This window comes from Pelophylax lessonae (assembly GCF_965119305.1).
Source record: "Pelophylax lessonae genome assembly, chromosome: 13".
Taxonomy (NCBI): Eukaryota; Metazoa; Chordata; class Amphibia; order Anura; family Ranidae; genus Pelophylax; species Pelophylax lessonae.
The window spans coordinates 17677497-17701713 of NC_138780.1; the positions used below are offsets into that span (position 1 = coordinate 17677497).

The window sequence follows — 24217 nt, forward strand, 5'->3', positions numbered from 1 at the left end:
ATCAGAACATAATGATAAATAGAATACATTTTTCAGAGGGATAATATCATTTTTTTTTTTATTCTCCCTCCAGTTGTATTGTGTCCTTCTCACCTTGTATTTGGACATTTATCTCCTTACTCTTCTGAGTTAAAACATTGGCTGACCTTCTGACCGCACAGCTATAATTCCCAGAATCCTCCAGTTTAGCAAACAGGATTCCATATTTATTGGAAGAACCAAATTCCTGAACATTCTGTCCATTTTTCTGGAAAGCATACTGCACTTCCGTGGCTGATACAAGGTCACTATGTCTAGTGAGACATGTCATCGTAATATTGTCTCCTTCTGCTATTGGGTTTGGGGACGCTTTGATTTCCGGGTCAGTGAAGGGTTCTGAAAGAGAGCAATAGAAAAAAAATGCATTCTTGGTTTAATGTTTCCTAAGATATTGGAAGCAGAGTGCCATGTCCTGGGTTGAGATGAGCATGGGTGTGTTTGGATTGGGTTCTGAACCTACGTGTTCAAACCTGTCAGAAAGTGGTCACCTGTATTGGGCCAATCATCTGCAGGTCTGAACACACCCAAACTCATCCCTAGTCCTGGGTTTGGGAACAATTTTCAATTCACGAATACTGATTTGCGGATGATACTAAACTAAGCATGCCAATATCTTCTATGCAGGATGTGGAAACCTTACAAGCGGACCTGAACAAAATAATGGGGTGGGCAACTACATGACAGATGAGGTTTAATGTTGAAAAATGTAAAGTAATGCACTTGGGTGCCAGAAACCAGAAAGCAAGCTACTCACTAGGGGGGAACCTCTGGGTGAGTCTAGGATGGAAAAGGACCTGGGGGTACTGGCAGACAACAGGCTTGGCAGTGGCATGCAATGCCAAGCTGCTGCAAGCAAAGCCAACAGAATACTGGGATGTATAAAAAAGGGGATTCACTCCAGAAATAAAGAGATTATTCTTCCACTCTACAAGACTCTGGTCCGGTCACATCTGGAGTATGCTGTCCAGTTCTGGGCACCGGTCCTCAGGAAGGATGTGCTGGAACTGAAGAGAGTCCAGAGAAGGGCAACAAAAATAATTAGGGGAATGGAGGACATCGGCTATGAGGAAAGACTGCAAGCACTGGACTTATTCTCTCTGGAGAAGAGACGATTGAGGGGGGATATGATATCAATGTACAAATCACTGTAAGAGCAGTAAGGATGTGGAATTCTCTTTCGCAAGCAGTCGTATCAGCAGGTAGCATGGATAGTTTCAAAAGACTATTAGATGGGCACCTTAAAGACCACAACATACAGGGGTATACAATGTACAACATACAGGGGTATACAATGTACGGTTAACAGCAAACACACACACATCATAGGTTGAACTGGATGGACTGATGTCTTTTTTCAACCTCACTAACTATGATCAGCGAAAGATACAACACCATGTATTCCTAACAATCATGATACAGGTTTTCAGTTCTTAACCACTTGCCGCCCACTCACAGTACATTTATTGCTGGCGGGCAGCAGCTCCAGACTAGGCGACATACTGGCATGTTGCAAATTACTTCCTGGTTTTCGGGCATGCTGTGCTGTGCTCCCCCTGCTGATCTTTGCTGTGATTGGCCATAGCACAAGTCTGTGACCCACGATAGATTAGTGTGCCGCATGGGAAGTAACATCAGTAGCTCTTCATCCATTGCGGGAGTGCAGGAAAGGGATGGAGCTCGTCCCAACTCAAGTGATCACTGAGGGGAAAGGAGGAAGAAATCCCTGGTGCTGCACATCCACATAGTCCTATGGTGGTGATGGTGGTGAGAGTGGCAACCTCAGCCTGGGCTCCCGCCAGGCCATGCCTCCAACGAGTTTTGCTCTGCCCCCTGGAGCTTAGTCATGGGGATGGAGATCCCATGCATGTAGGGAGTATATAAGCATCACCGGTAGTCACTCGAAGTGTGTAAAGGGCTAAATGGTGTGTATAGTTATTCATAGCTGTTAGAAAAGGAATAATAAGGTGAAGTGAAAAAAGATGACATGTGTGACGGTACTCACCATCACTGGGAGTGAAAGATATGGTTTGGATAACTTCAAATGAGAGAGTAATATTTATCAACAATATCTCTCAATAAATATGAAGATTTGATCCCACTTTACACTGTGAGGCCTATAGCCTGTTGCCATGAAGTCTTTGACTCCTAAATACTCAAAGCAATGCTTTAGATGTGTATTCCATGTACTTCAATGTAGGAGACGGACAGACTGTCACTGGCAGACTATCCCTATTGTCTGCCTATTGAGGTGGGATGTGGATTGTGTTAAGTCTGTCTGTTCCATTGTTAAATGTTAATGACCTCACATTGTTTCTGTCCAGATGGCTAGATAATTAGTTCAGGTTAATTCTATTTCTGTATACAATTTCATCTGCATATGATAATGTAACCAGGCAAACTCAGACCTTTGTGTGTGGTAATCTGATCAGGAGGGGGAGATTCCAGTACAAGCTAAGTTGTCGGCTAGCTGTGTATGTAGGGCAGCTGGGACAATCTGGTATATATGTTCAAGACTGTAGGAAGTCGTATACTGGCAGAAGTCCACAAATACAGTGTGGGTTGCAGTTCCGTTACGTGAAAAAAGATACAAACCGTGAGGGATTAGGTGTAATCTGAAGAGAAATAAAATGAAATATGAAAAGTGAAAAAAGGTGCCGTAAATGGAAAAATTAAATAAAAAGTAAGAAAAAAAGGAAAATGTAAAAAATTTTAATTTTAATTAGAAAAAATTAAATAAATAAATATAAAATAAAATAAAATAAAAAATGGAAAATTATGGAGCAATATGTGTGGAAGTGAGTGAATATTGTGGTGAATGAATGGTGGAAGATGAAGAAAATGAATAGAGAATGAAAAATGTGAGAGATATGTAAGAAATGGAAAATGATAATTGGTGGAAAGTGAAGGCGGTGATGAACAAAAATGGAAAAAATAGAAAACTAAAGAATATGAATGAAAAATAAAAATAATGGTAATAGAAAAAAAAATCCAAGAATAAAAAATAAGAAATGAATGAACAATAATGTGTGAAGTAATATGTGTATGTGAAATGAGAAAGGTGAATAACAGAAAAAGCATTGGGGGAGATGATGATGCTATTGTGGAATATACAGGTGCAACACATGCAGTTAAAATATCATGAAAAAGTCAATTTATTTCAGTAGTTTCATTCAAAAAGTTATACACATCTTTCTGGTGAAAACCCAAAATTCAGTATCTCAGAAAATTAGAATATTACTTAACACCATTAAAAAAAAAAAAAAATACAGAAATGTTGTCTTACTGAAAAGTCTGTATTCGGCTGCCCAGAAGAACGGGGTCTGCCAGGCCTTCTGGCTAGGCAGACCATTGGAAACTCTTTGTCCCTAAAAGGAGCCTTTCACATTGGGGGATCAGGGTAGAGGTCCTACCCCTTCGTTGTAGTTTTGCACCACCGTGGATAAAAAGAAAAACAGTGTCGCAGTTTGGTCTTTATCAAAGACGTAGCAGAATACATTTCGGCCTAAATTTATGAAGAAATTTGATTTTATTTTATATCTTTTATAAAAGAAAGTGAAAAAAATAATTTTCTTCAAAATTTTCTGTTTTGTTTCATTAAAAAAAAAAAAAAAAACACAGCGGTGATCAAATACCACCAAAAGAAAGCTCTATTTGTGTGAAAAAAATTATATAAATTTAATTTATGCGTTGCATGACCTCGCAATCATCAATTAAAGTAGCGCAGTGCCAAATAGCAAAAAATTGCTCTGGTCATGAAGGGGGTGAAACCTTTCTGGAGATCAAGTGGTTAAAATTACAGTAAATGCTATCCTTATTTTCTGGGAATAATTTATACACATCCACCAGACCTGTGCGATTTGTTTCGTTATAAATCGAAATTCGGACTAAATTTTCGTTATTCGGAGACTCAGATGTATCCAAATTTCCAAATCACAAGAAATGAATTTCAATTAATCGGAAATAAATTATAACAAATAATTATCTGAATTCTAAAATGAATTTGAATTCCAAATGAAAACATATTACAATAAATACAGCAACAGTAAAATAATAGAAAATAAATTAATAAAATAGAATAGAATAGAATAGAACGAATATAGTCATCTTCCGATATTCAAATTTTGAATTGATTTGACAATAACGAATATGAAACAAATCCGAATTTACAAAATTAATTCCGAAAACGAATTATTCTAACATAACGAATATGATGAAACAAAATTATAAATTTAAAGTGGTTGTATACCCTGAAATATACCCAAGTGAATAGCCTCAGATGATACACAGAGATTAAACAAATCCTCCTTCATAGGTTTTTCTTTTATACCATGAGGGAAAAAAGTTTGCCCACTAGCAAAGAAAAATAATCAGTCTATAGTTGTAATGGTCGGTTTATTTTAACAGTGGGAGACAGAGTAACAACAATAAAATCCAGAATAACGCATTTCAAAAAAGTTTGAAATTGATTTGCATTTTAATGAGTGAAATAAGTATTTCATCCCCCTATCAATAAGCAAGATTTCTGGCTCCCAGGTGTCTTTTATACAGGTAATGAGCTGAGATTAGGAGCACTCATTTTAAGGGAGTGCTCCTAATCTCAGCTTGTTACCTGTATAAAAGACACCTGTCCACAGAAGCAATCAATCAATCAGATTCCAATCTCTCCGTCATGGCCAAGACCAAAGAGCTGTCCAAGGATGTCAGGGACAAGATTGTAGACCTACACAAGGCTGGAATGGGCTACAAGACCATTGCCAAGCAGCTTGGTGAGAGGGTGACAACAATTGGTGCAATTATTCGCAAATGGAAGAAACACAAAATAACTGTCAATCTCCCTAGGTCTGGGGCTCCATGCAAGATCTCACCTCCTGGAGTTACAATGATCAGGAGAACAGTGGGGAATCAGCCCAGAACTACACGGGAGAATCTTGTCAATGATTTCAAGGCAGCTGGGACCATAGTCACCAAGAAAACAATTGGTAACACACTATGCCGTGAAGGGCTTATATCCTGCAGCGCCACAAGGTCCCCCTGCACAAGAAAGCACATGTACAGGCCTGTCGGAACTTTGCTAATGAACATCTGAATGATTCAGAGGAGTACTGGATGAAAGTGTTGTGGGCAGCTGAGACCAAAATCAAACTCTTTGGCATCAACTCAACTCACCACGTTTGAAGGGGGAGGAATGCTGCCTATGACCCCAAGAACACCATCCCCACTTTCAAACATGGAGGTGGAAACATTATGCTTTGGGGGTGTTTTTCTGCTAAGGGAACAGGACAACTTCACCGCATCAAAGGGACAATAGACAGGGTCATGTACCGTCAAATCTTAGATGAGAACCTACTTCCCTCAGCCAGGGCATTAAAAATGGGTTGCAAAAGGGTATTTCAGCATGACAAAGACCTAAAACACATGGCCAAGGCAACAAAGGAGTGGTTCAAGAAGAAGCACATTAAGGTCCTGGAGTGGTCTAGTCAGTCTCCAGACCTTAATCCCACAGAAAATATGTGGAGGGAGCTGAGGGTTCGAGTTACCAAATGTCAGCCTCAAAACTTTAATGACTTGAAGAGGATCTGGGACAAAATCCCTCCTAGGATGTGTGCAAACCTGGTGGCCAACCATAGAAACGTCTGGCCTCTGTGATTGCCCACAAGGGTTTTGCCACCAAGTACTAAGTCATGTTTTGCAAGGGGGTCAAATATTTATTTCACTAATTAAAATACAAATCAATATATAACTTTTTTCAAATGTGTTTTTCTGGATCTTGTTGTTATTCTGTCTCTCACTGTTTAAATAAAATGACCATTAACATTATAGACCAGCGCTCAAATTTTCCACTCGCCTGCTCGCATTTTGCGAGTGGAAAATGATTTCGGGCAAGGACGAGAGAGGAGAGGAAGAGGAAAGGAGGCCGGATAATCAGAGTGGGGATCGCTGCACTGTAACATCTTTCATTTGAATTGCACACGTAGTCCCGCCTCCTGCGGCTCCTTTGATAGACAGAACACCGCCGGTATGTGTGACGTCTATTATAGGAGCCGAGCCAGGAGGCGGGACTACGTGTAAAGCTGAGCGTCCCGCAATTCAAATGAAAGATGTTACAGTTCAGCGATCCCCGCTCTGATTATCAGGCCGCCTTTCCTCTTCCTCTCTATTCTCCTGTAGGACTATGTAATGCTCTGGGGTTTGATTTAGTGAACTGGATTTGCAGCTGCAGAATTTCCACTCAGTAGTCTTGTAGAGATGTGTTGAATCACCTTATCCAACTCTCCTGACTCATCATAGTGGCTCAGCCTGCTTCAGTATGCACATACACAAACACTCAGATAAGATGTTGCTGGAGTGATAGATATCTATGCAATAGTATTGAGGTGATATACTGAAGGAATAGGCTTGAGTAGTGATAGCAATTAATGATAGGCACTCAGGTAGTAATGTTGCAGGAGCGATAGCAGATGGTGACAGATAGTATGCAGGAGGGTTAGCAATCATGTACAAGTAACAGGTGGTAGGTGATAGCAGATGAAGTGTACAGGAGATGCTAAGTTAATGCAAGGATATAAGTCACAGGTGGTAGTAGGCTCAAGAGCTAGCAATCTAGGTAACGATGCAGGTGATAGATATTGTAGTGCATATATCCTAAAGTTAGCAACAGTTCTTAATATGCAGGAATAGATAGCATGTGACTAGATAGGAAGGGATCCCCTGCAGGGTACTTATCACTAGCTGGTAAGCGAGGTAAAGGATCAGGTAGCGAGGTAAAGGATCAGGTAGCGAGGTAAAGGATCAGGTAGCGAGGCTCCGGTCAATCCAGGTATGGGGAAGATAGCTGGAGGATTCGGCAGCGTCAGACAGGCATGTATAACGAGCGGTTGCACGAACACCTTGTGAGTGCACACCGGCGGTTGAAATAGCCGCTCAGAGCGGCGCCTAGTGATGACGTCATCAGATGTTAAAGAGACATGCAGCTATATGCGTTCCACCTACCTGAATGGTGGAACGCAATGCGGAAGTAAGAGGCTAGAAAGGTACTGAAAGTACCAGGATCTTACAGACTACAAGGCTCAGCATTCCATATTTCTAGTCACATGGCTAAGGGGAGGGGGGCTCATATAGGACTACAAGGCACAGCATGTCTTATGGACACATGATGGGGGGATCTCATATAGGACTACAAGGCACAGCATGTCTTATGGTCACATGATGGGGGGGGGGGTCTCAGATAGGATTACAAGGCTCAGTATTCCATATTTCTAGTCACATGGCTAAGTAAGGGGGGGTCTCATATAGGACTACAAGGCACAGCATGTCTTATTTATGGTCACATGATGGGGGGGGGCTCATATAGGACTACAAGGCACAGCATTTCTTATTTATGGTCACATGATGGGGGGGGGGGGGGTGTCTCCTATAGGTGGGGCACCTGGTGGCAAATAACCCTTAAGGCCTGGCTAGTAGCTCAGGACTTGAAATGTTGAGCCCTGTTATAGACTGATTATTTCTTCATCAGTGGGCAAATGTACAAGTCAGAAGGGGATCAAATACTTTTTTCCCTCACTGTATCTGCTGTCTTCCCCCATTCTACACTCTTTGGAAAGTACAGATCATGTTAAAAATCTTTGTTCCTCAGCAGCACATAGGGGTGAGTGGAGACAAAGGACTGGAGCTGATTGGAGGAAAGGGAAACACCCCCCCCCCCCTCCATATAGGCAGATGAACAAAGGAACATGCAGAACTGTAGTCTGAATAGACAAGATCCCTGCTAATCTTCCTCTAAGCTCCCTCCCCGACACAAATTTTCAGCTACTGTTGGCTCATGTGTCGGAGAACTTGTCAGAAATAACTAATGCTGATAACAGAGGAATGGAGCACCAGAGAGAAACTACACTTAGAGCTCTGGAGAGAGATAAGTAAACACTACAGAAATATGTGTTTAGTTCATCTTTCATGAATGGGGTTTACAAAAACTTTAAGAAACGATTCAGAAAGAAAACATTTTTTTTTTATTGTGCACGTTTCTAACATCCCCCATTCCAAGAAATACCCAAGTATTCGGGTATTTCAAACCTTGAATTATACTTACTATTTATTTCAATATTCAACTCATTGCTTTTCTTTTTCACATTACTGTTTAACGTTTTTGCTTCACAATAATATTTCCCAGAGTCCTCCAGCTGAGTCTGTTGAACTCCATATTGGTTAGATGACGAGAAATCCTGAACAGTCAGTTGATCTCTGTAGAAAGCGAACTGAAGAGTTGTCTGTCTGTATGGGCTAAGACTCGTGTCACACGTCAGGGTCATGGGATCGCCTTCCAGCACCCGGTTTGACGTCACCTTTATTTCGGGATCTTTGAACAGTTCTGAAAAATGCAAATATCACACGATGGGCCTCTGCTATTTTACCAATGTACAATTTTACTTCATGGTTACTGAAAATAGTTTTATCAGATTGATTGAATATTCTCCACATTATCAACTCTATGCAGTTAACGGATGTTGTGATAGTAACACAGAGAGTGCATTGTTTTTAATACACTATACTGTCAAAAGTATTGGGAAACCCCTCCAAATCATTGGATTCAGGTGTTACAATCACCTCCATGGCCACAGGTGTATAAAATCAAGTACCTAGGCATGCAAAAGAATGGGTAGCTCTCAGGAGGTGCTCAGTGAATTCAAGCGTAGTATCCTTGTGTGAATTCAAGCGTGGTTGCCATCTGTTCAATAAGTCTATCAGTGAAATTTCGTTGCTACTAAATTTTCCACGATCAACTGTTAGTGGTATTGTATTAAAATGGATGCAACTGGGCACAACAGCAACTCAGCTACGTAAAATGACAGAGCGGGATCAGCGCATGCTGAATCTAACAGTGCGCCGAAGTCACCAACAAGCTACAGACCTCCAAAATTTGTGTGGCCTCCAGATTAGCACAACAACAGTGCGCAGAGAGCTTCATGGAATGGGTTTCCATGGCCGAGCAGCTGCATCCAAGCCTAATATCACCAATTGCAATGCAAAGCATTGGATGCAGTGGTGTAAAGCACGTCGCTATGGGACTCTAGAGCAGTGGAGACGTGTTCTCTGGAGTACGAATCATGCTTCTTTGTCTAGAAATCCAATAGACCTGTTTGGGTTTGGCGTTTTCCAGGAGAACGGTACTTGCCTGACTGCAATGTGCCAAGTTTAATGTTTGGTGGAGGGGGGATTATGGTGTGGGGTTGTTTTTAAGGGGTTGAGTTTGGCCCCTTAGTTCCAATGAAGGGAACTCTTAAGGTGTTGGCATACCAAGACATTTTGGAGAATTTCATGCTCCCAACTTTGTGGGAACAGTTTGGGGATGGCCCTTTCCTGTTCCAACATGGCTGCACACCAGAGCACAAACAAGGTCAATAAAGACATGGATGAGTGAGTTTGGGGTGGAGAAACTTCACTGGCCTGCACAGAGTCACCATGACTAAGCTCTGAGCAGGGCCGGCGCAACCACCAGGCGGATCAAGCGGCCGCTTGGGGCGGGCAGGTCTGCAGCCGGGGATGGGGCGGAAAAAAGAACCTTTTTTTTTTTTTTAAACTACTTTATTATCCGGTGTACTGCCGATATCGGCAGTACACCGGAGTTGCCGCAATTTACAATTAAATGTCTCGCGCTCGGGCAGACGTGGCGGCCGGGGGATGGAGCAGTGCGCCCCGACCCGCCCATTCTGTGACAATAGCGAATGAGAATTCGCTATTGTCACACGGATCCTCCGCCTGGCCAATCAGGGAGCGAGTCCTCCCGCTTCCTGATTGGCCGAGAGGCAAACACCATGCCATTGGACTAGGAGGAGGCGCCGCGGGAGAACTGAGCACTCGGAGACGCGGGGAGCCGGGGAGTGAAGAGAAGCTGCGACTGCGAGACCGTCCATGAGGTAAGTGCATGGGTCTCGCAGGGGGATCGCTGGCACTCTGCAATTGGGGACAATGCTGTGGCTGGCTGGCACTCTGCAATTTGGGGCAATGCTGTGGCTGGCTGGCACTCTGCAATTGGGGGCAATGCTGTGGCTGGCACTCTGCATTTGGGGGCAATGCTGTGGCTGGCAGTGGCACTCTGCAATTGGGGGCAATGCTGTGGCTGGCACTCTGCAATTGGGGGCATTGCTGTGGCTTGGCTGGCACTCTGCAATTTGGGGCAATGCTGTGGCTGGCTGGCACTCTGCAATTTGGGGCAATGCTGTGGCTCGGCTGGCACTCTGCAATTGGGGGCAATGCTGTGGCTGGCACTCTGCAATTGGGGGCAATGCTGTAGCTGGCAGTGACACTCTGCAATTGGGGGCAATGCTGTGTCTGGCACTCTGCAATTGGGGGCATTGCTGTGGCTGGCACTCTGCAATTGGGGGCATTGCTGTAGCTGGCACTCTGCAATTGGGGGCAATGCTGTGGCTGGCTGGCACTCTGCAATTTGGGGCAATGCTGTGGCTGGCTGGCACTCTGCAATTTGGGGCAATGCTGTGGCTCGGCTGGCACTCTGCAATTGGGGACAATGCTGTGGCTGGCACTCTGCAATTGGGGGCAATGCTGTGGCTGGCACTCTGCAATTGGGGGCATTGCTGTGGCTGGCACTCTGCAACTGGGGGCAATGCTGTGGCTGGCTGGCACTCTGCAATTTGGGGCAATGCTGTGGCTGGCTGGCACTCTGCAATTTGGGGCAATGCTGTGGCTCGGCTGGCACTCTGCAATTGGGGGCAATGCTGTGGCTGGCTGGCACTCTGCAATTTGGGACAATGCTGTGGCTGGCTGGCACTCTGCAATTTGGGGCAATGCTGTGGCTGGCTGGCACTCTGCAATTTGAGGCAATGCTGTGGCTCGGCTGGCACTCTGCAATTGGGGGCAATGCTGTGGCTGGCAGTGGCACTCTGCAATTGGGGGCAATGCTGTGGCTGGCACTCTGCAATTGGGGGCAATGCTGTGGCTGGCACTCTGCAATTGGGGGCATTGCTGTGGCTGGCACTCTGCAATTGGGGACAATGCTGTGGCTGGCACTCTGCAATTGGGGACAATGCTGTGGCTGGCACTCTGCAATTGGGGGCAATGCTGTGGCTGGCACTCTGCAATTGGGGGCATTGCTGTGGCTGGCACTCTGCAATTGGGGGCAATGCTGTGGCTCGGCTGGCACTCTGCAATTGGGGGCAATGCTGTGGCTGGCACTCTGCAATTGGGGGCAATGCTGTGGCTGGCAGTGGCACTCTGCAATTGGGGGCAATGCTGTGGCTGGCACTCTGCAATTGGGGGCAATGCTGTGGCTCGGCTGGCACTCTGCAATTGGGGGCAATGCTGTGGCTGGCACTCTGCAATTGGGGGCAGTGCTGTGGCTGGCAGTGGCACTCTGCAATTGGGGGCAATGCTGTGGCTGGCACTCTGCAATTGGGGGCAATGCTGTGGCTGGCACTCTGCAATTGGGGGCAATGCTGTGGCTGGCACTCTGCAATTGGGGGCAATGCTGTGGCTGGCACTCTGCAATGATTGGGGCAATGCTGTGGCTGGCACTCTGCAATGATTGGGGGCAATGCTGTGGCTGGCACTCTGCAATTATTGTGGGCAATGCTGTGGCTGGCACACTGCAATCATTAGGGCAATGCTGTGGCTGGCACTCTGCAATCATTGGGGGCAATGCTGTGGCTGGCACTCTGCAATGATTGGGGGCAATGCTGTGGCTGGCACTCTGCAATCATTGGGGGCAATGCTGTGGCTGGCACTCTGCAATCATTGAGGGCAATGCTGTGGCTGGCACTCTGCAATCATTAGGGGCAATGCTGTGGCTGGCACTCTGCAATCATTAGGTGCAATGCTGTGGCTGGCACTCTGCAATGATTGGGGGCAATGCTGTGGCTGGCACTCTGCAATGATTGGGGGCAATGCTGTGGCTGGCACTCTGCAATCATTAGGGGCAATGCTGTGGCTGGCACTCTGCAATCATTAGGGGCAATGCTGTGGCTGGCACTCTGCAATCAATGGGGGCAATGCTGTGGCTGGCACTCTGCAATTATTGGGGGCAATGCTGTGGCTGGCACTCTGCAATCATTAGGGGCAATGCTGTGGCTGGCACTCTGCAATGATTGGGGGCAATGCTGTGGCTGGCACTCTGCAATGATTGGGGGCAATGCTGTGGCTGGCACTCTGCAATGATTGGGGGCAATGCTGTGGTCACTGTGCATTGAAAGGGGGGCACGCTGGTCACTGTGCATTGAAAGGGGGGCACGCAGCGCTGGTCACTGTGCATTGAAAGGGGGCATGCTGGTCACTGTGCATTGAAAGGGGGCACGCTGGTCTCTCTGCATTGATGGGGGGCACGCTGGTGGTCACTGTGCATTGAAAGGGGGCAAGCTGGTCTCTCTGCATTGAAAGGGGGCACGCTGGTCACTGTGCATTGAAAGGGGGCACGCTGGTCTCTGGGCATTGAAAGGGGGCACGCTGGTCACTGTGCATTGAAAGGGGGCACGCTGAATAGGCCGTTTTAGTGTTGTACTGTTTGTGTGCACTACTATTTCCTGCACTTCTACAAGTCTGCTTGCACTATTTCCTGTACTTATTGGTAAAAAATTTGTTTTGTATAACTTATTTTGTTAAACCATTAATAAAAATGCACTTAACAAAAGCACAAATTAGTGTGTTTTTTTATATAAAAAAATTATTGAAAGAAACATTTTTGCAAGGGAGGTGGGTGGCCGTTGGGGGGGGGGGGGGGGCGCCAAAATGGAGTTTCGCTTGTGTAGGCAGAAATCCTTGCACCGGCCCTGGCTCCGAGTGGCGGAGAAAAATGCGTTGGGGCCTGGCTGGAGTCAAGGCTGAGGTTGCCACTTTCACACTAGAGACTGGACGATGTGTGGCTACAGGGATCATTTCCTTCTCTACAGGCCTGCACACCCGATAGAACACCTTTGGGATGAGTTAGAGCAGAAACTGTGAGCCAGGCCTTCTCATTCAACATTAGTGCCTGATCTAAAAAATGCGCTTCTGGAAGAATAATCAAACATTCCCATAGACACACTCCTAATCCTTGAGGACAGCTTTCCCAGAAGAGTTACAAACAAAAAAAGGAGAGAGCGCACAGCTGCCCAGCATAACACCGTTTGTTAGAATAAAAACAGAGCTGTGAAAGATTACACTCACATGGGCAGATGAATGTCACACAGTTCAATTTGGTTTAATTTATCCCCAGGAAGTTACCAACTCTCTCCTGAGAGTCCCACACTCCCGTTCGCACTCCGCACGCTCTCGAGCTCCTACAGACCGAGGCCGAGGCTCACCTAGAGACGGATGTCATCATCTCCAGAAGTCTCGGTCTATAGGAGCTTGAGAGCGAGCGGAGTGCGAGACTCTCAGGAGAGAGTTGGTAACTTCCTGGGGATATATTGAACCAAATTGAACTGTAAGAGATTCATCTGCCCATGTGAGTGTAATCTTTCACAGCTCTGTTTTTTATTCTAATAAACGGTGTTATGCTAGGACGGCTGTGCTCTCTCTCTCTCCTTTTTTTCTTTGTACAGTTTATGGTCCACCACCCAGTGGAGGGTTAGGTGAGCTGCAACACCCCACCATTTCGATTACTGTGAGTGTTGTTTCAAAGGAATCACCAGCCTGGACATTCAAGTTTAGGATCAGCCCATGAACTGGTAATGTTTCTTTAACTTCCCAGAAGAGTTGAAGCTGGTATAGCTGCAATGGGTGGGCCAACTCAATATTAAACCCTATGGACTAAGACCGGAATGCCATTAAAGTTTATGTGAGTGTAAAGGCAGGCATCCCAATACTTTTGGCAATATAGTGTATGTCTTGCACCGTGGGAAGGAGCTGTAGTATAGTGGCATAAGTGTAGTTCCCTAAATTGGCCACTAGACGACACCATGGTGAGGGTTGAGAACCGTAGGCATTGTAGATGTCTATGTTGCCACTGAAGGTCCCCAGAATAGTGATTGGGGTGTACCATAGATAGTGAAGAAGTGCTCTGGATAAAAAGTGTTGCGAGAATCTAAGTGGTGAAGTTGGTCATGGGCTGCAATTCAAGAGTCAAGCCATGCTTCTCTTTAGGGGGATCAAGGAAATGAAAGGTGCAGGACTTAAAGGATTACTCATATCCTTTTGGCTTGAGATGTAGGGCTCTGGAAAATCCCAAAAGGTTTGGGCTATTCCTTGATCCACCTCCCCTCTACTGTTTTCTATTTGCAACTAGTGATGGGCCGAACACCCTTCTAGGTAGGTGCTAGTGAGAGAGTATAGTTTTGAGCCCTGTCTGCTTACCAGAGGGGCTGCAGGTAAATCTATATTGTTCTCTGCCTACCAGAGAGCAGGATCGGTTAGTAGGGTCTGCTCAATGTGTTCAGTGTGCAATTCATTGTGTCTAGAGAAGTGTTTCACACTGGTCCAATAGGGGAGGCATGTTGGATAGTGGGAGGAAACCTAACGAATGGATGCATAGGCTTTGATACAGTCCTGGTGATTGGCAGAGGGCAGGTCACTTCAGTGCATTCTGGAATATTGTATAAAAGTTACGAGCACATGTGCTGCGAGGTCTTTGGCTGGAGAGCAGAGTCCCAGAGGGAGGGGGGCGGCTGCCTCCTCCTCTGTAGTAGTGGCATGCTGTCGCAGGAGGTCATCCCAAGGACCGGAGGAATGGATGAGAGGAGCTGAACCCAGAGGTCCAGGAGAGCACCCTGGGACCACAGTATCGTGAGTACAGGGACTTGTGTCAAGGGGCCTGACCTGAGGGGGGGGGGGCACCCCACCTTTAGGGTAGTCAGCAGATGGGTGTCAGCAGTGAAGAGAAAGATGATGCTAGTGAGAGTGTCCTGAAGATAATTGCTCGTCCACCAAGTTGTCTTAGGAAAAAAGACTTAATTCCCAAATTCCCCTATAGTGGCAGGGTGCATCAACAGCACCAGCAGTACCTGAAGATAGGAGTCCTCAACCATTTGTGCATAGTTAATTTGGAGTATCCCAGTAATCCCTTTTCCTATCCCTAATTTAAATAATCATAAAACAACCAAATACCCCTGGACTGATTATTGAAGCGAGCCAAGGATGGAGAAATAAAGAACTTGTGTCTGACAGAACTGTATGCTGGTTACTCAGGGGGACTCGAAAAGTGTAAATCTGGCAGCTACAATTTATTCACTGCACCAGCGCAGTGCATTATGGCGGGCGAACTTTCCGCCGAGCGCCCCATTTGTTCGTTTGTTCAGTGAACACAAAAACAGCTGATGTTCGACTGGAACATCAAGCCCATCCCTATTTGCAAGGAATATGCCCTCACAGTTGAGATGATTGAAAGAACATAAATATGTAAACCAACTATGTTTCAGTAAAAGGTTAAAGAGCTGCCTTTGGGTGGACTCTTCCTCCTCCTAACCTCAGGATAGTATGTCTTTTGGAAAGCAAAATTGTGCTGGATGCAGCTGCTATTAGGGGCTACAGCCATAAGGCCTGGAGGAAGTTTTAAGAAGGTACTTTGGAGTTGGTTAGGCCAGGTTGGTGGCTCTCAGGGGTGCCTCAGAAATGGCACTCAAAGGAGAATCCCATATCCATATGCCAGGCACTCAGAGTCAGTACACATGGAGGACATGCTCCTCAGAACAGGGCTAGGCTGCAATACGATAGAGCCATAATGCACAACTATTGTGTATCACCACAAAACCGGAAACAGAATCTAATGAACAATTATGGCTTCTCCCTATGTACATATTGTATCAGGGGCGTAACTGCAGGGGTTGCAGGGGTTGCAATTGCAACCGGGCCCCATGCTCCAAGGGGCCTGTGCGGCTCCCCTGTACACCTGGATAGGTGAACTTCCAGGATCGCTAAGGTCACACTTGCGACCCGGCCCTGGCATTCCACCACTCTGGGGAGGCCCCAAGATGGCAGGAAGGGGGCCACTGCAGAACTTGTGAAAGGGTTCTGCTGCAGGACCGTAATAAAGGGCCCTGCAACGAGAGTAAAGGGCTCCAGGATCAATGAGAAGAGCCCCAGGCTTAAAGGGAAGGGCCCCGGCCAGGGGTCTGGGAGGCCCTTCATGGTTCCTTGCACCGGGGCCCTGAAGGTTCTAGTTACGCCTCTGTATTGTATATAATTACTAAATATATGTAGAAACTATGTTTTTAAACCATTATCACACATTTATAACATTATATACATCACATTGTTCTCTTTTACTTGTATATCTAGAAGGAATTACCTTTGACAGAGATAGAAGCTTCTCCGAGGTACTGGGTCCCTTTGCTTATAATCCTTTTTGCACATGAATATTTGCCAGATCTTTCCAGGTTTATGTTTGTAATACGGAATTCAGGATCAGGTCCTTGGGTTCTTATTACAGTTTTATCCTTCTTAAATATAGTCTGTTCTCCAGAATATCCAGGATAATGGTGACATCTCAGAGTCACATCGTCACCTTCATAAATGTAGAGAGGAGCCTGCAGGATCACCCAACCTGAAACATTAACAATTTGCAATAAAGCAACTTCAGTCTAACAATGATCTACCTCTTCATACGCCCCCCCCCATGTTTCTCTTATTGTGTCCAGTATCAACCTGGGGGGACGGATGCCAAGACAGCAGACTAACAACCATCAACACTCCTGCTCTTCACCTTGTATACTGTATGTTAGTAAAGCTGTATATAGTTTATTTGATATATTTTCCAACTGATATTTTATTTATGGAGGGATAGAGCTAAGGGGGTCACTGGTTTGTTGTGATCTCCTCTCAACAATTATAATAAACACCCACCGCCTACTTTTTTTTTAGGTACACCTGTTTAATTGCTTGGTAGCACATTTTTGCTAATCAGCCAATCACATGGCAGCAACTCAATGCATTTAGGCATCTAGACTTGATGAGGACGAGTTGCTGAAGTTCAAACTGAGCATCAGAATTGGGAAGAAAAGGGGATTAAGTGACTTTGAACGTGGCATGGTTGTTGGTGCCAGAAAGACTGGTTTGAGTATTTCAATAACTGCTGATCTACTGGGATTTTCACACATAACCATCTCTCGGGTTTACAGAGAGTGGCCCGAAAAAGAGAAAATATCCAGTGAGCGGCATTTGTGTGGAGGAAAATGTCTTGTTGATGTCAGAGGTCAGAGGAGAATGGGCAGACTGGTTCCAGATGATAGAAAGGGTAACTCAAATAACCACTCGTTACATCCAAGGTATGTAGAATACCATCTACGAACGCACACCCCATGGAACCTTGAAGCAGGTGGGCTACAGCAGAAGAAGACCACACCGGGTGCCACTCCTGTCAGCTAAGAACAGGAAACTGAGGCTACAATTCACACAGGCTCACCAAATTTAGACAATAAAAGATTAGAAAAACGTTGCCTGGTCTGATGAGTCTCAACGGTTCAGGCGGGTGGTGGTGGGAGGATATTTTCTTGGCACGCTTTGGGCCCCTTAGTACCAATTGAGCATTGTTTAAACGCCCCAGCCTACCTGAGTATTTATAGCAGGGGGGGAGTACCGCGCTTTAAAGGTGCTTAGTGCATACTATTCATATAAATACATTTGCTTTCAGTGCTTTCAAATATTAATAATATAAATCCCTTGTGCTTAAAATTATATAAATTTTCTCCAGTGCATAAATATTAATAAAAATTCATTAATATCTCTCAAATATAAAATATTTCTTATAAGTGAGTATTGTTGCTGACCATGTCCATCCCTTTATGACTACAGTATACCCATCTTCTGATGGCTCCTTCCACTAGGATAATGCACCATGTCACAAAGCTCCAATCATCTCACCACTGGTTTTTTCATCATGACAATGAGATCACTGTACTCTAATGGCCTCCACAGTCACCAGATCTCAATTCAATAGAGCACCTTTGGGATCTAGAACGGGAGATTCGCATCATGGATGTGCAGCTGACAAATTTACAGCAACTGCGTGATGGTATCAAGTCAATATGGACCAAAATCTCAGAGGAATGTTTCCATTACCTTGTTGAATCTATGCCACGAAGAATTAATGCCAATACCATCCCTGCAGTGAAGCATGGTGGCGGCAGCATCATGCTGTGGGGATTTTTTTCAGCGGCAGGAACTATTCTAACCTAGTCAGGATCGATGGAAAGATAAACGCAGCAATGTACAGAGACAACCTGCTCCAGAGCACTCTGGACCTCAGACTGGGACGAAGGTTCATTTTCCAACAGGACAATGACCCTAAGCACACAGCCAAGATAACGAGAGAGTGGCTACGAGACAATGCCCTTGAGTGGCCCAGACTTGAACCCGATAGAACATCTCTGGAGGGATCTAAAAATGGCTGTGCACCGACAACCCCCCCCCCCCCAATTCAACTTGATGGGGCTTGAGAGATCCTCCAAAGAAGAATGGGAGAAGCTGCCCAAAAATAGATGTGCCAAGCTTGTAGCATCATACTCAGAAAGCCTTGAGTCCGAGTGCCAAAGGTGCTTCAACAAAGTATTGAGCAAAGGCTGTGAATACTTATGTACATGGGATTTAATCTGCAAATATTTCAAACAAACTTCTTTGATGTTGTCATTATAGGGGATTGCTTGTCAAATTTTGAGGAAAATAATGAATTTAATCCAGTTTGGAATAGGGCTGTGACAAAATGTGGAAAAAGTGAAGCGCTGTGAATACATTCCGGATGCGGAATTACCAGGTGAAAATAAAGACGATAGTTAAAAAAACAAAAGGTGCTGTGACAGAACCCACTGTCACTGTATGATTTGGAGGGGACTGTGCGCAAGCCTCCTACCGACAGACCATGGGCCAGAAGATACTAGAGACCTGGGGACATGCTGGCATTGAGTTAATGTAATGTAATGCTACAGCCCTTCTCCCCCCCCCCTCCTGTTTCTGTGTCTAATTGTGTGGATTCATGACACATAGACAATGGTCTGGACTGGAGACCTCTCTCCGCAGGGGGTGTGTATTGAGAGACTGCCTGTTTACCATAAGCTCATTAGGTTATCTGTAGCCTGTTTCAATGTACAAATGTTCAGTTCCCATTGGTTGTTCCTTGTCCCCTTCCCCCCTTTGGCAAGGCTAAGGGGAGTGTCCCTAACTGTGTGTAAAACTGTATGTCTTGGAATTAAATTTTTTGCATGTTGAACCCTCAACACCTGTGTTGATTGTCTTGTGATTGAGGGGTTAAGGGCTGGGTATGGCTTCTCCGCAGGCTGTGGGTGCGTTTGGAGGACAGGAGACACAGGTCCGGCGGATGTGCCCACCTGGGGTACAAAGATCCGTTACAGGCGCCAATAAATGAATGAATGTATAAATAAATAAATAAATAAATAAAAAATCTCAAGTCATTATTTGATTGCATTGACAAGTGTCAAAAATTCTAAAGTGCATATGTGCTAAAAATACATAGAAATAATTAATTGTCCATAAACACCAATGTGAATCTTCAGAAAAGTCCTCCATGGGATGTGTCAACTTGTTGTGCCTAAATCCACCACCGATAAAAAATACCTACTCACCAGAAGTAAGTATGGATCTCACAATATCAAGGTGAGAGGACCCTCAAACTGGACACATAATCTCTACCGGGGACTACAGCAACTATCACATAAGAAGTAGATGTAATATCACACAAAGGGGGACCCTTGATTTGGGCACATGAATCTCCACCACGAACCGCCACGATGATTCACATCAAAGGGGACAAGAGAAGAGAGGCTCCCATAGTATAATATTGTACGTTTATTTGTAATTAATAAGATTAAAAAGACTTACAATGTGCAAAAGCATGAAGGCTTCATAAAACAAACAGGGTCGCCGATTGCACTCCACCTGCTTTTCAAACGGTGGAAATGACGTGTCACGTTACCCTGTAACCCTACGCGTTTTGTCAGAGACGTCTGACGTCATCAGGGGTCATGTCATATATATATTTTTTTTTTCAAAAGTTTCTTTTTCTTCCCCTTTATATCACAAAAAAAAATAAAAAATTAAAAGATAACTTGATTGTGTGACAATCGAGTGAAAAAAATTATATAAATTTTGTTTTGGTACAGTGTTGCATGTCTGCGCAATTGCCAGTGAAAAAAAAAAAAAAACGCATTGCCTTCTAGAAGTCAAGTGGTTTCTGTAGAAATCCGAGAGTGCTTTTCAAAGTAAATGTGATGGATTCACTTTGTACTAGTTGCCCATTTTTAAAGCTAAGATTGCATATAAATATTGTAAAAATAAATATCCTTTTATAACCTTGTAAATTTAAGGCAAAATATGTTAACCAAAACCACAACATTTCCTATGCAGTACATTTACTTACCATGACTAACCTCCAGTCTGACAGAGTCACTTATGTCAGTATTGGTGCCTTTACACTGGTAATTCCCACTGTTATCTTGTATTGCATATCCAATTACAAAGCTTTGTCCTGATTGTAGCCATTTATTATCCTTGTACCAGGTGTAGCTCATTCCTGCTGGAATAGGTGAACTCACATTACAGGTCATTGTTAGAGACTCTTTTGTGAAGATCTTGTCCCAGTTTGGGTTGAAGGTCACCACAGGTCTCACTGAAGATCCTACAAGATAGAATATTGGACATGGCAATTAATAAAGAGACACTACAGCAAAAAGAAAAAAAAAAAAGATAGAATCATAGATCTGTAAAACACTGCAGAATATATTTTCTATGCAGCAAATTATTTGTCCCATTTGAGGTCTCCATGCTTTAAGGCCCCATTCACATCTTGCGTTTTGGGACCTTGGGCAGAATCATTGCAATTCTCCCTGCAATCCCGATTCATATGCAATAAGAGCAAAACGCACCAGGTCGGGTGCCGTCCATTTTCTATAGCACTTAACCACTTTAAGACCGGATTATTTCCCTGCTTTACGTCCAGGCCACTTTTTTCAACTCGGCCCTGCGCGACTTTAACTGACAATTGCGCGGTCATGCAGCGGCGTACCCAAAAAAAATTTACGTCCTTTTTTCCCCACAAACAGAGCTTCCTTTTGGTGGTATGTGATCACCTCGGCGCTTTTCATTTTTTGCGATATTAATAAAAAAAGAGCGAAAATTTTGACATTTTTTACTTTGACAGTTAAAAAATATCCAATATATTCAATTTTTTGTCATATATTTAGGCCAAAATGTATTTAGCTACATGTCTTTGACAAAAAAAAAATTCTCAATGAGCGTATTTTTATCCACTTTAAGACCGAAAGATTTTACCCCATTCTTGACCAGGCCATATTTAGAGATTCGGCACTGCGTAACGGATTATTGCGTGATATAGCGTGATGTCCTTTTTTTCCCCCACAAATAGAGCTTTCTTTTGGCAGTATTTGATCACCTGTGCGATTTTAAATTTTTTTAAAAAAAGCGACAATTTTGAAAAAAAAAAACAACTATATTTTTCACATTCTGATATATAACATTCCCCAAAAAAATTTACAAATCAAAATTTTTTAACATTTTAGGCCAATTTGTTTTCTGCTACATATTTTTGGTAAAAAAAAATCACAATAAGCGTATTTTGATTGGTTTGCGCAAAAGTTATCGCGTTTACTAAGGGAAAGATTTATGTCATTTTTATTGTTTATTTTTTTTACTAGTAATGGCGGCGATCTGCGATTTTTTTGCGGGACTGCGACATTGCGGCGGACAGATTGGACCCCTAACTGACATTTTTGACACTTTTGGGGGGACCAGTGACATTACTACAGTAATCAGTGCTAAAAATATGCACTGTTACTGTAAAAATTGACACCGGCAGGGAAAGGGTTAACACTGTTGGTGATCATGGGGTTAAATGTATGCCTCATGCTTACTGACGTGTGTGGGGGGAGGGGGTTGTGTGACACAGACACAGATCGCAGGTTCAGCTATGCTGAATCCTGTAATCTGTCCCTGCTTGTCACAGAGGAGATCCGCCTGCTTTGTTTACACAAGCGGGTGGATTTCCTCAGCCTTTCCCCGACGATCGGGGAAGAGCGGCGGTGATCACCGCCTCTCCTCCCCTGGCCCGACTCCCGCTGTGTTTAGGCGCGCCGCCGAGAGAGGGAGGTATCTGGCGGCGTAGGTCTACGTCGCCAGACCCAGTCGAGCCGCTCTGCTGCAGTAGCAGCAACGTGAGTGGTCGGCAAGTGGTTAAACATGGTGTGGTTTTGCTGCAATTGTCGCGCGATAAATTGCAGCAAACCGTAACACATAAAGCTTGTCCCCCAAAAAAGAGCAGGAGTACCTGAACACAGGTAGTGCATTTTGCCATTATCGCAGTGCGATTTGGAATCACGGGCAGTATCGCAGTGATTCTGCTTGCGATCCTAAAACGCCAGATGTGAACGGGCTTTGAAGCTGTTTTGATCCTGAAGAATTAAGGGCGTGTCTAGATGGCCTCTTAATAGCAGACATCCCAAGTCTCCCGCGGCTTGCGCAAGTGGCGTGCGATCTCCCGGCTGCCATGGGAGACTTAGGATGTCTGCAGTCAGTGACAGAGCCGATGCTTCCTGTATAGTTCCGGCTCTGTCACAGGCGGAATGATATGAAATGCACCCCCTCCTCCGCCTGTGACAGGAGCCATACAGGAAGCAGCGACTCTGCTCTCTACTGCAGCCGCTGCTTCCTCCAGCAGTACCAACATGACCAGCATTACCAGCCAGCAGTGCCAGCAGTACCTGACGTCATGACCAGCAGCACCCACATGACCAGCATTACCCGCCAGCAGTGGCAGCAGTACCCGACGTCATGACCAGCAGTACCCACATGACCAGCATTACCCGCCAGCAGTGCCAGCAGTACCCAACAGCATTACCCGCCAGCAGTGCCGGCAGTACCCACCAGCATTACCCGCCAGCAGTACCCACCAGCATTACCCGCCAGCAGTAACCACCAGCATTATCAGCCAGCAATAACTGCCAGCAGTACCTGCAAGCAGCAACCACCAGCATTACCCACCAACACTACCTGCCAGCAGTACCCACCAGCATTACCCGCCAGCAGTGATCGCCAGCAGTAACTGCCAGCATTACCCACCAGCAGTAACCAGCAGCAGTATCCACCAGCAGTGCCCGCCAGCACTACCTGCCAGCAGTAACCACCAGCATTACCTGCCAGCACTACCCACCAGCATTACCCGCCAGCAGTAACCACCAGCATTACCCGCCAGCAGTAACCACCAGCATTACCCGCCAGCAGTAACCACCAGCATTACCCGCCAGCAGTAACTGCCAGCAGTACCCGCAAAGAGCAACCGCCAGAATTACCCACCAACACTACCCGCCAGCAGTACCCACCAGCATTACCCGCCAGCAGTAACCAGCAGCAGTAACCACCAGCAGTACCTGCCAGCACTACTTGCCAGCAGTAACCGCCAGCAGTACCCACCAGCAATAACCACCAGCATTACCCCCCAGCAGTAACCGCACCAGCAGTACCCGCCAGCAGTAACCGCCAGCAGTCTGCAAAATAAGTAGAATAGGTATGTGCATTAGCGGGTGTAAAATGTCCTTGTTGATACATGTATGAATAAGGACATGACATTTTCTGGCTGCCTAAGTCATATGTGCTAGGGGTTCAACTAGCCCCCAGTATATAACTGTAAATACCCCAGCATGTGCAGTGTTTCTGACTCCTACCACCATCACCAATTCAAATCACTGAAGTGGTCATGGTGGTTAGAGTGTTCCTTTAATATCTCTCAGAAGTAGTAAACCTCTGTATACTGATTCCATTTTAATTGATCATCCTCTAGTTGTGTTAAATTAGTGCGGGGGGGGTGGGGGGTTGGGGCGTGGCGGCGTGAGAAGGGCGCGACGACGGGGGGGGGGGGGGGGGCAGCAGTGGCGTGGAGTGCCACCGCCCCCTGAAATTAGTTTTTGCAGGTTGGAATGCCTGTAATAAACTTTCTAAACCCACCTGCTTTTGACTGGGTTTGTTGCAGGGTTTTTGAGTTGGGTTCAGTAAACCTTATGGCCTCATGCACATTGGACATTATAAAAAAAAGCCAGTAGCTTCAGCTGTAGCTTTAGAATGAGTTTTGCAGCGTTTTTTTGTGTTTTCTTTTTTTTTTTAGATTTTTTTTAGCAAAACTATAAAGCTTATGCAACAAAAACGCACATAAACGCAGAATAGCCACGTTTTTGAGTTTTTTTCAGATTTAGAGCGTTTTTACAGCTGAAAACTCTTCTGAAAACCCACTAGTTTTGGGGTT

The 24217-nt window shown here is 45.1% G+C and overlaps 1 protein-coding gene across 1 annotated transcript in view; it reads right to left on the minus strand.

Annotated features, from left to right (window-relative positions):
- LOC309569100 (Fc receptor-like protein 4) overlaps positions 1–24217 on the minus strand; it is a gene marked incomplete at its 5' end in the record, with an annotated part of 51443 nt that overhangs the window by 9721 nt on the left and 17505 nt on the right. The window contains 4 exons of the mRNA XM_082274864.1: positions 94–375; positions 8126–8404; positions 16247–16501; positions 20327–20584. Of these exons, the coding sequence (XP_082130990.1) occupies positions 94–375; positions 8126–8404; positions 16247–16501; positions 20327–20584 (1074 nt within the window). The remainder of the gene's footprint in view (positions 1–93; positions 376–8125; positions 8405–16246; positions 16502–20326; positions 20585–24217) is intronic.